General features: G+C 50.7%; 1 protein-coding gene across 1 annotated transcript; it reads left to right on the forward strand.

Moving 5' to 3' along the window:
• Positions 1–275: 275 nt before the first annotated feature.
• On the forward strand, positions 276–12,978 carry ITFG2 (integrin alpha FG-GAP repeat containing 2). The gene is made up of 12 exons (XM_059816655.1): positions 276–371; positions 1,932–2,027; positions 2,467–2,508; positions 3,369–3,546; positions 3,870–4,009; positions 4,451–4,599; positions 5,689–5,783; positions 7,738–7,791; positions 10,547–10,638; positions 11,179–11,296; positions 11,891–12,064; positions 12,206–12,978. Exons 1-12 carry the CDS (start codon positions 276–278, stop codon positions 12,352–12,354), a joined length of 1,383 nt encoding a protein of 460 aa, XP_059672638.1. The 3' UTR covers positions 12,355–12,978.
• Positions 12,979–13,636: the final 658 nt, after the last annotated feature.

Consider the following 13,636-nt stretch of genomic DNA (forward strand, 5'->3'; position numbering starts at 1 on the left):
GGGCGGGGCGGGGCGGGGCGTCCCGCGCCCGAGGAACGGTCACGCTGGGGGGGGGCGGGGCTCTGCGGGAGCGCGGCCCCGCCCCCGCGGCCGCCCCTGCCGGGAGCCCCCGCCCTCACGTGATCCCGTCCCTCTCCCACGCTCTTACGCGCCCGCCCCGCGCCTGCGCGTCCCGGCTGCGTTTGTACCTGCGCAGCCGCCGTCGCCCCAGGCTGGCGGCCGGCCCGGCGGCCGGTGGCGGGAGCTCCGCCCCCGCGGGCGGCGGCGGCGGCGGGATGCGGTCCGTCAGCTACGTGCAGTGCGTGGCGCTCGACTTCGGCGGCAGCCTCTTCCCGCACGCCATCTGCCTGGGGGATGCCGACAACGACGCGGTCCGGAGGCGGGGGTGGCCGCTGTGGGCCTGCGCGGGCGGGCGGGCGGGCGGTGCCGGCGGGGCGGGGCGGGCTCCGCCCTCGCGGGGCGGTGGCGGCGCCGGGGCAGGCCTAGCGCCGCCGCGGGGCTCGGGCGGGCCTGTGGCGGCGGGAGGGGTACCGGGCCCGGCTTGAGCGGCGAGCTGGAGCGGACCCAGCAGCGGGCCGCCGCCGTGCCCGGGGGTGAGGGAGCCGGGCTCGGTCGGCCCTCAGCCACCGCCCGGCCGCTCTTCGAGATGGGCAGCGGTCGCCGGTTGTAGCAAAGGAAGCTAAAACGGGGCGGGAGGGGGAGCCCCGGGAGGGTGGTGCGGCACCGGCGCGGGTGCCTGGAGGAGGAGGTGGTGGTGGGGTTCCCCCCTTGGGGGGACTCGGAGCTTGAGGGGCGCTGGAGCGATGTCGGAGGCACAGGGGTTGGGGCAGGTGGCTCCAGGGGTCCCTCACAAACTGAGCGCTCCGGTGATTCCGGGCTGCGGCTGCTCAGCCCTTCCATCGCCGTTGGACCCGCTGGGCCTGGGCCCTGGGTGATGGGTACCTAGTAGGGAGGTTAACTTCTGCTCCCAAAGAGAGATGCTCTCCTGTCGCGGTGGTGGGGATGTAAAGGTGTGGGGAAACGCTTTCCGGGGGCGCAGTGGATCACAGACAGGGTAGAGCTGAGTTTGAGCGTCTCTGGACCCGTATGACAGATAGATGTGCATCGGGAATGCGGCTGTCAGCCCCACAGATGGTTGTTTCTGATGGGTCTGATTTGTCTGTAACTAGGAAGAGGTTAGCTTAACCAGATATGTGTAAACTGTCCCTCCTCCTCAACAGTCAAATTTTATTACAGCCCTATCCTGCTATCCTGAAAAGTGTCATGGCTAGCAATGGAGTGGATGATAAAACAAATTTTCCCATCAGTTGTGTTATGTGGGGTAATGTGTGCAGGGAGTTATGGAACGTACACAATTTAAATACACGGAGGCGTGATGCAGAAGATGGGATAGCAGGTGTAGGCTTGTCAGCCGGGGTGGCTGGTGATTTTTAGCAGTCCTCTTCAAAAAAACAATGACCATCCTTGAAGACTCTTACCCCTTCATCTGTGAGATTGAACATTCAGTGTAACTCTGTTGTAAGTGTTCTTGCAGCCCCTTTCTGGATGATCAAATTTTCCTCATTGCCATCATCTTCCTCGGGTGACTCAGTCTAGATTGAAGGATGGAAGATGGGGTGATGATGATTAGTAGGGGAGGATATTAAAACAGTCAGTGACAGCTCTGGAACGATGGCTAGAGAAGCAGTGGATAATGGGATGTTGCTCTAAGGAGCCACTCTCCAGCTTTTTGATCTGCGAGAGTAAAATTAGGGCTTTTATTTTTTTCCCAGACCTTCTCTGTTGATTCAAGGCTGTGTCTTCAACTCTTTTGCTTTGCTGCCTCTTCCCATGGAGTGATTTTTGGATATGAATTCTGTAATTTTTGCTGTGTGGGAATACCATTACTGTCATTGTGAATTTCTTCTTACTAACCCAATTCTCTTATACAGCTGAATGAGCTCGTGGTGGGAGACACCAATGGGAAACTCTATGTTTACAAGAATGATGACAGCAAACCCTGGGCTGTGCGATCTTGCCAAGGCATGGTCAGTTCTTGACAAAATTTTTAAATGGTTGGGCCTTTCGATGTATGTGCAGCCAGCTGTCCTTGACCACTGCCTAGGAATGCGTAGGCCGGAGTGGAACAGTAGCCAGAACTGGTTCTGATGTCTTTCGGGTAGTTATGCAAGACCCTGCTTTTGCCCACAGCTGGCCCCGTGAGCGAGAAGCCATGAGCAAAGTGCTGAGCAAACACAGGAACTGGGCTTCTGTCCCACCTTGACCCTGCTCCTGTGCACTGTGGATTTTGCCCCTGGGCAGTTGTGTGGCAGATGTGTGTCCCTGACTCTGTGCTCTTTGTCCTTGAAAAGGCTGTTTAGAGTTCAAGAGACTGTTTATGAAGGAGGAGGGGGTAGGGCAGAGGCTTATCCCAAAGTGCTGTTTTGGGTTGCCTTCTCTTATGTGTGGTCGTCTTTTCTCTTGCAGCTCACATGCGTTGGCGTGGGAGATGTATGCAATAAAGGAAAGGTGAGAGCTGACGAACTCTTCCCAGCTGTGTCTGTAGGGCATTTGCGAGGTACTTAGGAGATTAGGGCCATGTCCTCCTCCACACTCACGATATGACAGGCTGCAGGTGCTTTCACTCCAGGATCTGCCCTTGCTCACAGAGTTTTAGCACTGCTGTTTTAAAACTGTTCTTCTGTTTACATATAACCTGTATCTGTCTGTGAGCCCTATGCAGGTTTTAGTGAGCAAGGAAACGCATCCTGTCTTCAGAAAGCACTATTGATTTGCACGTGCCCCTGTGTGAGCACTACAAGGCTTCGGTGGTTTGAGGGTTGCTCCTTTTCCTCAGTGGCTTTTGCCCTGCTCTGTGCTGGTCCCTGCTGTGGGCTGTGGCCCTTCTGCCGCTTGGCTCTGTGTGTTTGAGGTCATCTAAACAAGACTGAGCCACAGAATAGTCTAGACTCCCAAGCAAATTCCACTGGGTCTAATATGACTCCTTTTGCTGGATTGCTATTTCTGGGGGTTAAACCAGGACCACTGAGTCCAAAAGTCCTAGTTTAGGCACGCTGCCTAAAATACTGTAGCTATCTGTGCTCCAGTGGGGAGCAGATCGGAAGTGAGCATTGAGAAAGCCACACGTTGTTTGGGGATTGCGTGCACACATGAGCTTGATATCCTACTCTGACGAGGATGAACAAGAAGTTTGGACCCTGCAGTACCTTGAGTAGTTTGTATGCAGGACAAAAACCTTCTCCTGTTCCCTCTGTAGCAGTCATTAATCTTGATGGATCCGCCCTCATATCTTCCCTCACCCTCCTGTGGGACAGCTTCTGCAGTTTCTAAAAGAGGAAAAATCAAAAGGTTTTTCTCTTCCCTCTTAGAATCTCGTGGTAGCAGTGAGTGCAGAAGGCTGGTTTCATCTTTTTGACCTGACTTCTCCAACTTCAAAACACCCAGATGCTTCAGGCCACCATGAGTTGGCAGCAACAGAAGAGCAGAAGCCAGTGTTCAAGCAGCACATTCCTGCCAACACCAAGGTCATGCTGATCAGCGACATTGGTGAGTCGGGAAGCTGGTGTGGGAGTGCAGGGTGAGGGAGTTTGTGGGTGTGAGGTGGTGGGGAAGAGAGAGAGAAAGTGTGTGGGACTCACAGAAGGAAGTTACTGTCTTGCTGGAGCAGGGGTTCTAAGAAGCCACAGTCAAGTCATGGAGGAGAGAAGCAAGAAATTCAGGAATTTTCCTGAAGTGCAAGTTCTCATTACAGGATTGGGATCTTCAGGGTGGCTACCTGATGGAAACCAGCACAGTGGTTTCTGAATGTTGAGGGTCTTGGGGCTGTGAAAGCCTGAGAGAGCCCATCTATCTCCTTGTTTTCCTTGCAGATGGAGATGGGAAGTGTGAGTTGGTGGTGGGCTACACTGACAGGGTGGTACGTGCCTTCCGCTGGGAAGACTTGTCGGAGAATTCAGACCATGTCTCTGGGCAGCTGCTCCTGTTGAAGAAATGGCTGCTAGAAGGTCAGGTAAGGAAACAGGATGTTCAGAGCAGAACTTGTCATACAGTCTTCAAGAGGTGGCTCTCCCAAGGGAAGAAGCACAAAATCTCAGTCCTATGAACAAAGCAATTGTTGTGTTGATGGCTTGAAAGGAGGTTTGCCCAGTGGTTGTCCTATACGTGTGGAGCAGCTGGTGGGTTGGTCTCGGAAACAGTTGGGTGCTCTCTTACCCAACTAGAGAGCATTAGTGGAAGATATAGGGTGTTCTTAAGTGGCTTTTGTTAGGGAAACATAACCTTTTACTGTAACTTGCATACTTTGCTTCTAGCTGAATTTGTTCAGCTCCTGCTCAGCTCTATCACAAGATCTGCCATATTCAAGTTCAGGTGCGAGGAGCACAGTGAACCCTTCTGAGGTGTTTAAAGTTCTCAGTTTGACTCTATCCATGTTTTTCCTCTGCCAGTATAGGTGGACAGCCTCTCTGTGAACCCAGGCCCTGACGGCTCACCAGAGATGATGGTGTCTCAGCCAGGCTGCGGTTACGCCATCCTGCTGTGCACCTGGGACTCTGAGCAGCAGGCCACGGCAGAGGGAAGAGACAACTCTGCCCCAAGCAGGTGAGGAGCACTGCTGCATGGGGTAGATGAGGAGATTCCTCTATAGATGCCCATCACAAGAGGGCACCACCACACCGCCTTTCTGGGGGGGTGCTGCCATTTGTCCTTGCTTCAGTGACCCGCTGTGCTGCTGAGAGTTCATGACTTAAGCCCACCTGCAGCCAAGCTTCCATGAACACTCTTCATGCCTCTGTCACAAAGATGAATACTACTGCTTCCTCTTGGGTTGGGCAAGGAGAGTGGCAAAACCAGCTCACTGAGGGGGGCTGTACTGGGGGCTAAGGCAGGGAAATGAGGGACCTAGATCTCCGGAGAAAGTAGCAGGCAATGTGGTGATGTATCTAATGGCAGGAAGGGTAGCAACTGAAAGTCTGAGCCAAGCCCAGTTAGACTGAAGCCCAGGATGACACTTTGGGTTCATTTACTCGTTTCTTCCAGGTGATGTAATTGGAGATTTTCTTAATGAGACCCCTGGCAGCCAGTGCTGTAGATCACAACCAGAGCGATTGGGATGAGCAGTGAGGTTGTTGTCCTTGGCGCTGGAGGGACCCTTGTGGGGAATTCGGGTGCTTCTGTGGTGTTCTGTGAGACTTTAAGGCAGACCCAGAAAACTGTGGCAGGAGGGGAGCTAGGCAAGTCTCCTTGATGCCTTGGAGACCTTAGTGGAATGGTGCCCTCCTAGCCGAAGCCAGGCCCAGGCATGATCTCTGACTAACCTGTTTAACCCCAGGCAGACACTTCCTGAGTGAAAAGCAGCCAGGCTTACGTGACAATAATGATAATTGTCTTTTTTCCCTTGATTGGAATACATGTTTTACTGACTTTTTTTCTTTTTCTCTCTTTTTTTTTTGAGCTCTTTTACAGTTTTCTGATGTATCAAATCATTCTGTTTTTGTTTTTAAACATTAGCAAGTTCCTTTCATACCTGGGGTGGCGTGGCCTTTATCGTTAAAGGGCTAACCTATGCACAAACTCTATCAGTCTCTGGATTTGTAGAGGTTTGGAGTACACTGCTTTTGAAATTATTCTGGCACAGTCCCAGGCATGGTTCCCTAACCTTTCCCTGATGTCTGTCTCTCTTTTCCCTAGCGAGGCCCCTATTCGAGATGTTATTCTACACCAAACATCTGGACGAATTCACAACAAGAATGTTTCCACTCATCTTATTGGTAGCATTGGCCGAGGTGAGAGATTAGGAGCTTGGGGTCTCTGGCCCAACAGTTGCCCCTGATAGTTTTTCAACATGTCAGTCCAGCATGAAATCAGATTTCCCGTGGTTGAAAAATAACAGTGGGAGGCAGCTGCAAGAACAGGCGGAACTTGGCTTCTGTTAGCCGGCTCCCAAAGAAAGACAGCTGGATATTTGCCTTTCAGCTTTTTATAGCCTTTGTCCTTCCCTAGGTAGCTCTTACTCTTCACCTAGCACAACAGTTTCTCTGCAGCCTCCGCTGGCCTGTATTTAGTCATCCTGAATGGCTGCCATGGCTTGCTCCTACAGATGTCCTTGATCTTCGCTTTTGCATGGCTGCAGCTTATGCCCTCTTCTTATTCCCTAGATGCATCTCTTCTTCCCACAGCCTCATCTTTATTCTTTTGTGCTTTTCACCATGTGATTCCCGGTACCTGGCAGCTATATCCTGCTCTTCCTTCACCTATGCGGTCCCAACCCCTCCAGAGCTGCTTCCATATTTCATTTATATCACTGTCGTCTGTTTTCTTCCAGTGTATTCTGTTCAGCTGTTGTATCTAAACTCGCCACAGCTGCTGGCTCCTCTCAGCCCTGACACGCTGCTGTTGTGTCCAGACTTTTCTTGCACACTGCCACTGCTTCCCTTGTGTAACTGCTTTGTGCTCTGACCTGTGCCTGGTGCACCTGCTGAACCCTGTTTTGATACCTATGGAGGATAAGCAACTTTCACTCCCCCTTGGAGCATGTGGGGGGTATAAGAAGGCAGGAAATTCCCGATGCAGATCAGTTTCTCTTGTCTGCAGCTGGCTGCAATCCAGCTGCATTTGCTCTGTTCAAGTATTACCCCCTGCAGTGCTTTCTGAGAACGATTTAGGCTGTCCAATGTAAGTAGAGCTGGGGGAGAAGAGCAATCCACTGAAACACCTCCTTTTCCCCTTCCCCAGAGTACCCTTCCTCCCCAGTTCTGAAGCTTGTCATGTTTCTGGGCATCTCGGATGCTGCTATGAACAACATGGTCAACAGAGCATGAAATCAATTATTTCACTGCATACAAAGCCTTGCATCTAATGAGAGGTGTCTGTGAAAATGAAGGCACACGGAATAAGGGATGAAGAGAAGGTTGTGAAAAGCCCACTGATGCTGGGCCATCAGCAGTGGAACAGCTGAAGAGTGCCATGCTGACCAGTTTGTAAGGGGGGGACACAGCAGATCTTTTGGGTCAGAGCCTGCCTGGATGAATGTCAGCTAGGGGCAATAGAGCACTCAAACAGCTGACTGCTTGAAGCTGAGCTGCGGAAATAGGGTAGTCTGTGTCTTGGGAGTGTGCAGCGTCTTGTAGCTTGGAGCTGTTTATGGGCAGTGGAGGTAGCCTTGCAGTATTACGTCATTCTGGGGAAACTGGCCATTTGCTTTCAGTGCTGCTGGCTTGTCCGTGACTGCCAGGTTTCCTGGGTTCCTGCAGACCTCAGGGAGCCAGTGTCTCTCCTACCTTGTCACTGAAAGCATTAAATGCGGCTGTACTTGAATACAGCTCCAGCTGTATTCACCAAGTGTGTTAATCACTTTCAAAACCTGACCTTGCATGTCTTTTCTGGCTGGTAGCTAGGTAGAGAGTGTACTGAAGGGCTGAAGCAGCCCGGTGATTGGGGGAGTCTCCTCTTCAGATTTAGCTAGTCACATTTGTCAGTGCTGTCCTGCACACAACTGTGACATACAGGCTTTGGAGAGGATACTGCTTGCAGGGAATTCACAGCTGTATAAGCGTAGCCCAGGAAAGATTGGTTGCAAGAATCTGCAGATACCTGCTAAGCAAAGTGTCAAGGCTGGGCAAAAAAGGAGTCAGGATGGATCAGCTTGTTTTGGATCTTTTTTTTTTTTTTTCCAGGAGAGGGAGGGTACAATGCTCGTAAAATGACATCAACTCCTGTAATTCTCTTCTGTACTTACAGGCTGCTCCAGTGAGAATAGTGGCTCAGGTCTCTTTGCCCTCTGTACTCTGGATGGTAAGTCCTACCACTGTCCCAGAAGAAAGGCCTGTGGGGCAGCCAAGGCCTGCCACTAATTCAAAGCAGGGAACCAGGGGCTCGGTGCTTTTGGTTTCGAAAGAAGGGGGAACTGGGCTTCAGAAACTGGGTCAGGCAACAGAATTTGACTCAAAGACTCCTTCTGATGGCATATTTTATATGAAGACATGAAAGCTAAGATAGAAGCAGTGGGTCAGATGAACGGACAGCAGGGTGGATTGAAAACTGGCTGATAGATGGAGCTCAGAGGGTTGTGATTAGTGGCAGAGAGTCTAGTTGGAGGTCTGTAACAAGTGGTGTTCCCCAGGGGTCAGTCCTGGGTCCATTCCTGTTTAATATATTCATCAATGACCTGGATGAAGGGATAGAGCGTGCCCTCAGCAAGTTTGCTGGTGACACAAAACTGGGAGGAGTGGTGGACACACCGGAAGGCTGCGATGCCATTCAGCGTGACCTGGACAGGCTGGAGAATTGGGCAGAGAGGAACCTTATGAAATTCAACAAAGGCGAGTGTAGGGTACTGCACCTGGGGAGGAATAACCCCCTGCATCAGTCCAGGTGAGGGGCTGACCTGCTGGAGAGCAGCTCTGTGGAAAGGGACCTGGGACTCCTGGGGGACAACAGGATGGCCATGAGCCAGCAATGTGCCCTTGGGGCCAAGAAGGCCAATGGCATCCTGGGGTGCATCAGGGAGAGTGTGGCTAGCAGGGCGAGGGAGGTTATCCTCCCCCTCTACTCTGCCCTGGTAAGGCCACGTCTGGAGTGCTGGGTCCAGTTCTGGGCTCCCTGGTTCAAGAAGGACAGGGAGCTGCTGGAAAAGGGCTACAGAGGTGATTAGGGGACTGGAACATCTTTTTTATGAGGAAAGGCTGAGGGACTTGGGTCTTTTTAGTCTGGAGAAGAGAAGACTGAGGGGGGATCTTATCAATGCTTATAAATACTGAAGGGGTGGGTACCAGGAGGATGGGGCCAGTCCTTTTTCAGTAGTGCACAATGACAGGTAATGGGCACAGACTTGGTCATAGAAGTTCCATCTAAACATGAGGAGGAACTTCTTTCCTTTGAGGGTGGCAGAGCACTGGAACAGGCTGCCCAGAGAGGTTGTGGAGTCTCCTTCTCTGGAGATACTCAAAACTTGCCTGGACGCATTCCTGTGCAACCTGCTCTGGGTGACCCTGCTCTGGTGGGGGGGTTGGACGAGATGATCTCCAGAGGTCCCTTCCAACCCCCGTCATTCTGTGAGCCAAGGTAAGAGTTGTCATTGTGAGCAAGTCCCCCATAAACCAGGTGTGGGAGAACATGCCTGTATCTGAGGATATGACGAAACACACTAAAGCTGAGCTTGTCTTTCTGTTCTTTACTGAATTGGGTCTTTTGGATATTGCACAGGCTTGCTCTCTTCAGGAAACCTGTTGTGTTTTCTGTCACTAATATCTGCCTTTCTCTCTGCCCTGGTACAGTCTATTCATCTGTGAATTTGAAAGCATTTTACAAACATTAATTACTTGTATGGTCCCATGGCCTATGGGGGTAGAAGTGTTAAAGCCACGCTGCAGCGAGCAGCCAGGAAAATGAAGAGGCTAGGTCATTGGCCCAAAGGCACGCTGAAAGCTTGAGATGGAGAGTGAAACTAGAACTTTCATCTGCTGATTCCTAAGTTGCCTGCTTACCCAATGGTCAAAGAACTGTTTGAGATGCCAGTTCAGCAGTGCCATTCATGTAGACAGGCACCTCTAAACCACAGCAAAGATGTCTCCTTGTACTTGAAGGGACTTGGGTTGTTTCCAAAAGCAGTAAAGGAAATGGATGCTAGAACTTGAGTACTGGTAAAGAGAAGCTGGCCCCCCACAGGCCTGGAGCCAGGTTCTTCTGCTGTGCCTCTGACTGAGAAGTGGTAGGACAGGCTGCAGTAGGACTGAATCTAATGAGCTGAACACAGGGTATCTGTCCAAAACCCAACAGTGTGGAGACAAGATGCTGTGCTTATCCCTTCCCAGATAGGCAGCCTGCCCTCTTTGGGCCAGATGTCCACCTGCCACAATGATGTCCTGCTAGGGAATTTCTGATTATTCTTTGGGCCTGAATTCTGAAGCTTCTGCATCTGACAAGGCTTCCTGCCTCGCTGTGGTTCACTCATGAGCCTTACTGAGGTGGGAGGACACTGTGAGGATGGGTTCATTTTTATGTTCCACTCTTTCATGGTCACCACCCCACCACCACCCCCTGCCCAGTACTATCACAGTATCTCTGGATGATAGAAAAATGGTATGTGAGGTAAGTGTCCAGTATGGTTTTAGCAGCCAAGAGGCCATGCCCATGCTGTTAGCCAGCCCGCTCTCGGCCGATACCTGTCAACATGCTGTCCTGAGATCGCACGATCTGTGGGACATGGTGAGAAGCTTCTAGCTTGCTCGCTGTCTCATGTGAGAGCTGTTGATTTACTGTACTTCGGGAGTCTGTTTTGGGCGGTTTTCTTGTCTTACAGCACAATCCAATTAGCAGGGCTGCTGCCATGTTTCCTCTCTGTTTCCAGTTACTGATGACAAGATAATGGACTGCTCTCCTTCCCAGAACTGAGACTGTGATATCTATTATCAACCACAGACTGTACCATGGGCCCAACCCTCTGCCTGCAGACCCTAAGTGTTGAAGGAGTGTGCAGGGCCCAGTGTTAGCAAACATCTTGCTCCCTTTTAGTATTTTCAAGACAATCTTTATTTTTTTTCCCTTTCAGGGACATTGAAACTCATGGAAGGAGCAGACAAGCTACTCTGGTCTGTGCAGGTTGATCATCAGCTGTTTGCTCTGGAAAAGCTGGATGTTACTGTGAGTGACACTGAATAGGGCTGGGAGGGATAAAGACAAAAACTCAACATGGCTTTGTGTATATGAATTTAGGAAGGGCAGAGGGAGTATGACTCAGCTGAAGAAGGCTGAGATTATCTCGGGATGACACACAGAGTGCTCCGACTGTGCCGGTGCATTCTGCACTCATGTCAGTCTGTCCACCTGCAAGAGGTTGAGCTCTGTCTGCCTGTTTGACCTAGTGAGCCCAGCATCCTGCTACAAACTTTTTCGTCCCCCAGCTGCTCTTTTATCATATTGCAAAGTTGAATGGTTTTGCATACGGCTAATACCCTGATTGTCTACAAGCTTTTATGATACATAAGGATTACGGTAGAGAAGAGAGAGATGGTCTCCAAATGCAAAAAGACTGGACAAGCGCAAAATGTCTGGATAAGATGTCCAAAAGTGACATCTTGTTCAGGCGTTAGTGTTCTGTCTGTGAACAAGCAGGGAAGATTCTTGACTGCCTCTGGGAATAGTTGATGTCCGTGCTAATATGTGATCTTCTGGTTCCTGCAGGGCAATGGGCATGAGGAGGTGATTGCCTGTGCATGGGATGGTCAGACGTACATCATCGACCACAATCGGACTGTTGCCAGATTTCAAGCAGATGAGAATGTCAGTGCGTTCTGTGCAGGTGGGGAGCCTGACTGCAAAGCCACCCATCACAGCATTTCTCCCTCAAAGCTACTGTTCCCCTTTGGGAGACCTGGAATCCTTTCTCCGACTGCAGTGGGGAGTTATTTCCCTGTGTGTATACTGCAGAAGCTCCAGCTAGTCTTGCCTCTGGTGGCATCTGGCAAAAGTAGGGGTGAGAGGAGGTGATGCTGAGGTTTGTCTGTGATGGTTTTGGTTTTTTTCCTGTCCTTGTTGGGTGTGCTACAGTGGTCTCTTGTCTTCCCCACTGTTGTTTTAATTTGCAGACTTCTAAGCTGTTCTCAAGCGGAAATAAGGAGCCCCATGGAACCAGCCTGAGTTTTGGCTTTTCTCAGTCTCCTCTCTGACCTGCAAGAAGCAGCTTGCAAATCCCCAAGCTCCATGCATTAACAGTTTAGAGATGCTTTCTTGGATTGTCTCAAACTTTATATACCCAAGTCCATGTCTGTGCCCCTCACCCCAGGTGCTTGCTGCTTTCTGCTAACAGCTTTGTACCTCGTCATGAGAAGTTACCTATTTGCTTTCTCTGTCCTTTTGGAAGTAGTCAGATCTCCACACTTTTGCTTTTCTGCAGGCCTCTATGCATGCAAAGGGGGAAGCAACAGCCCCTGCCTGGTTTATGTCAGCTTCAATCAGAAGATCTACATCTACTGGGATGTGCAGCTGGAGAGGATGGAGTCCACCAACCTGTTGAAAATCCTGGATTGTGACCCAGAGTTTGGAAGTCTCCTGCAGCAGCTGGGTGTGGGTGAGTGCAGAAAGGGTGAAGGATGTACAGGAAAAGAGAGAGGAAGGGCTGCTGGCAGGTGATGTGCTGGGAACTTGAGAAAAAGAGGGGCTTTCATGCTGCCTGTTGATTATCCCTAATAACTGTCTTTCTTTTCTGTAGAAAGAGGCGACGTTTCTGCTGTCAAAGATCTGATTCACAAAACACTGTATTTTCCTGAGAAACAGCAGCAGAGCAGCCCCTCACAGTGTCAGGACCCTGCTGGAACAGACTCCTCTGCCCACTACACTGTCATCCAGGATACTTTATAACAAGTCCCGTGGAGGTTGACATCTTTAATATCAGCATTAACTCTTCTCCGACTGGAATCGGGCATCTAATGAAGATGAGACTGTTCTTTTCCTGCCTTTGTCAAAGCTTCCAGATAGCAAAGGGTGTACAGGCTGGATTCTGTGGAGGGATGTGCTTGGCTGTAGGCTTGAGTGAAGGTGGTGGGTGGATTTGCTTTTAGCTGAGGAAGCTACCAGAACAGCAAGAGTCCAGGGTCCTGCTCATTGGCCTTCCATTGCCAGTTTCCATGTTCTGTGCTAGCTAAAGCACTTCATGGGTGACTGTGAAGGAGCACCGAGGACACAGATGGAGAGAATAGCTGAGCTCATTTTCTGTTTTGGCCTATTCTTACAGCTGCTTTAGTGATTACTTCTGAGTTCTTAGCAGGACCACAGTGGGGGAGCTGCATATGGAAGAATTGAGTTAGGGAGCAAGCAAGAGCCTTCTTTCCCATTTAGGTGTGTTTTTAAAGTAGACCCAAGAATTGTTTGCCTTTGCTCTGCTGCTGCTCTTCTACCAAGCAGTTTCTCACAAACCATCTCCTGTTCTGAGGAGCTGGAGATGTGCGTGAGAAGAACCATAAGTTGCACTAATGAGGTGTTGAGAGGTAATAGCTCTAGCGAACCCCAACAGTACTCGAGAGGCATTGCTTGTCTCCATCTTCTTGGGCAGGGTGATCCCAGAGATGGCTGTGACATAGCAAAGCAGCTGTGAACTGGGCAGTAAGAGGAATCTGTTGTAACCATGGATCTGTGGTGCTGTGAGAGCTGGGCCATTCCATAATAAGCAGTGGAAATGCCACACTTCCCTCTTGTTGCAGAGGGTGCCATGCTATTTGGAGTCCTGTACAACTGAAAGAGCTAGACTGGAGGTGATGTTTCACTTGCTGGTGTGCGGAGTCTGGAAGAGGCCATTGCTCACCCAGGCTGCTCATATGCAAATACAGAGGCAGGAACCTTTCCACATGCTGCTCGTGTTCTGCTTTTCCCCATCTCAGCTTGCCCCTTGCCTAGCTCAGCTTTTTAGGAGAGGAGCAGCAGGCTCACCTGCTGTTTTGCATCTATTATCTTCTCTCACTTGTGTGATGCTTTATTGGGCATGCATAATGAGCGGAGCTGTCCCTTTGTCCTTACGGCAGCATGAGTCAGAGCAAATATAACTCAGTGATCTCTCTTTAGCAAATGGTAACATTTAAAGGTCCTGCAGGCTGTTGAAAACCTGCTGTTCTATACTCTGTAAAACATCCGAGGGCAGCCCTAAATG

This window comes from Gavia stellata, chromosome 4 (assembly GCF_030936135.1).
Source record: "Gavia stellata isolate bGavSte3 chromosome 4, bGavSte3.hap2, whole genome shotgun sequence".
NCBI lineage: Eukaryota > Metazoa > Chordata > Aves > Gaviiformes > Gaviidae > Gavia > Gavia stellata.

Coding starts and splice junctions, on each gene's coding strand:
- ITFG2 (XM_059816655.1), top strand. CDS start 276: ATGCGGTCCGTCAGCTACGTGCAGTGCGTGGCGCTCGACTTCGGCGGC. Junction 10,639..11,178: donor TGGAAAAGCTGGATGTTACT/GTGAGTGACACT, acceptor TGGTTCCTGCAG/GGCAATGGGCATGAGGAGGT. Junction 11,297..11,890: donor TGTCAGTGCGTTCTGTGCAG/GTGGGGAGCCTG, acceptor GCTTTTCTGCAG/GCCTCTATGCATGCAAAGGG.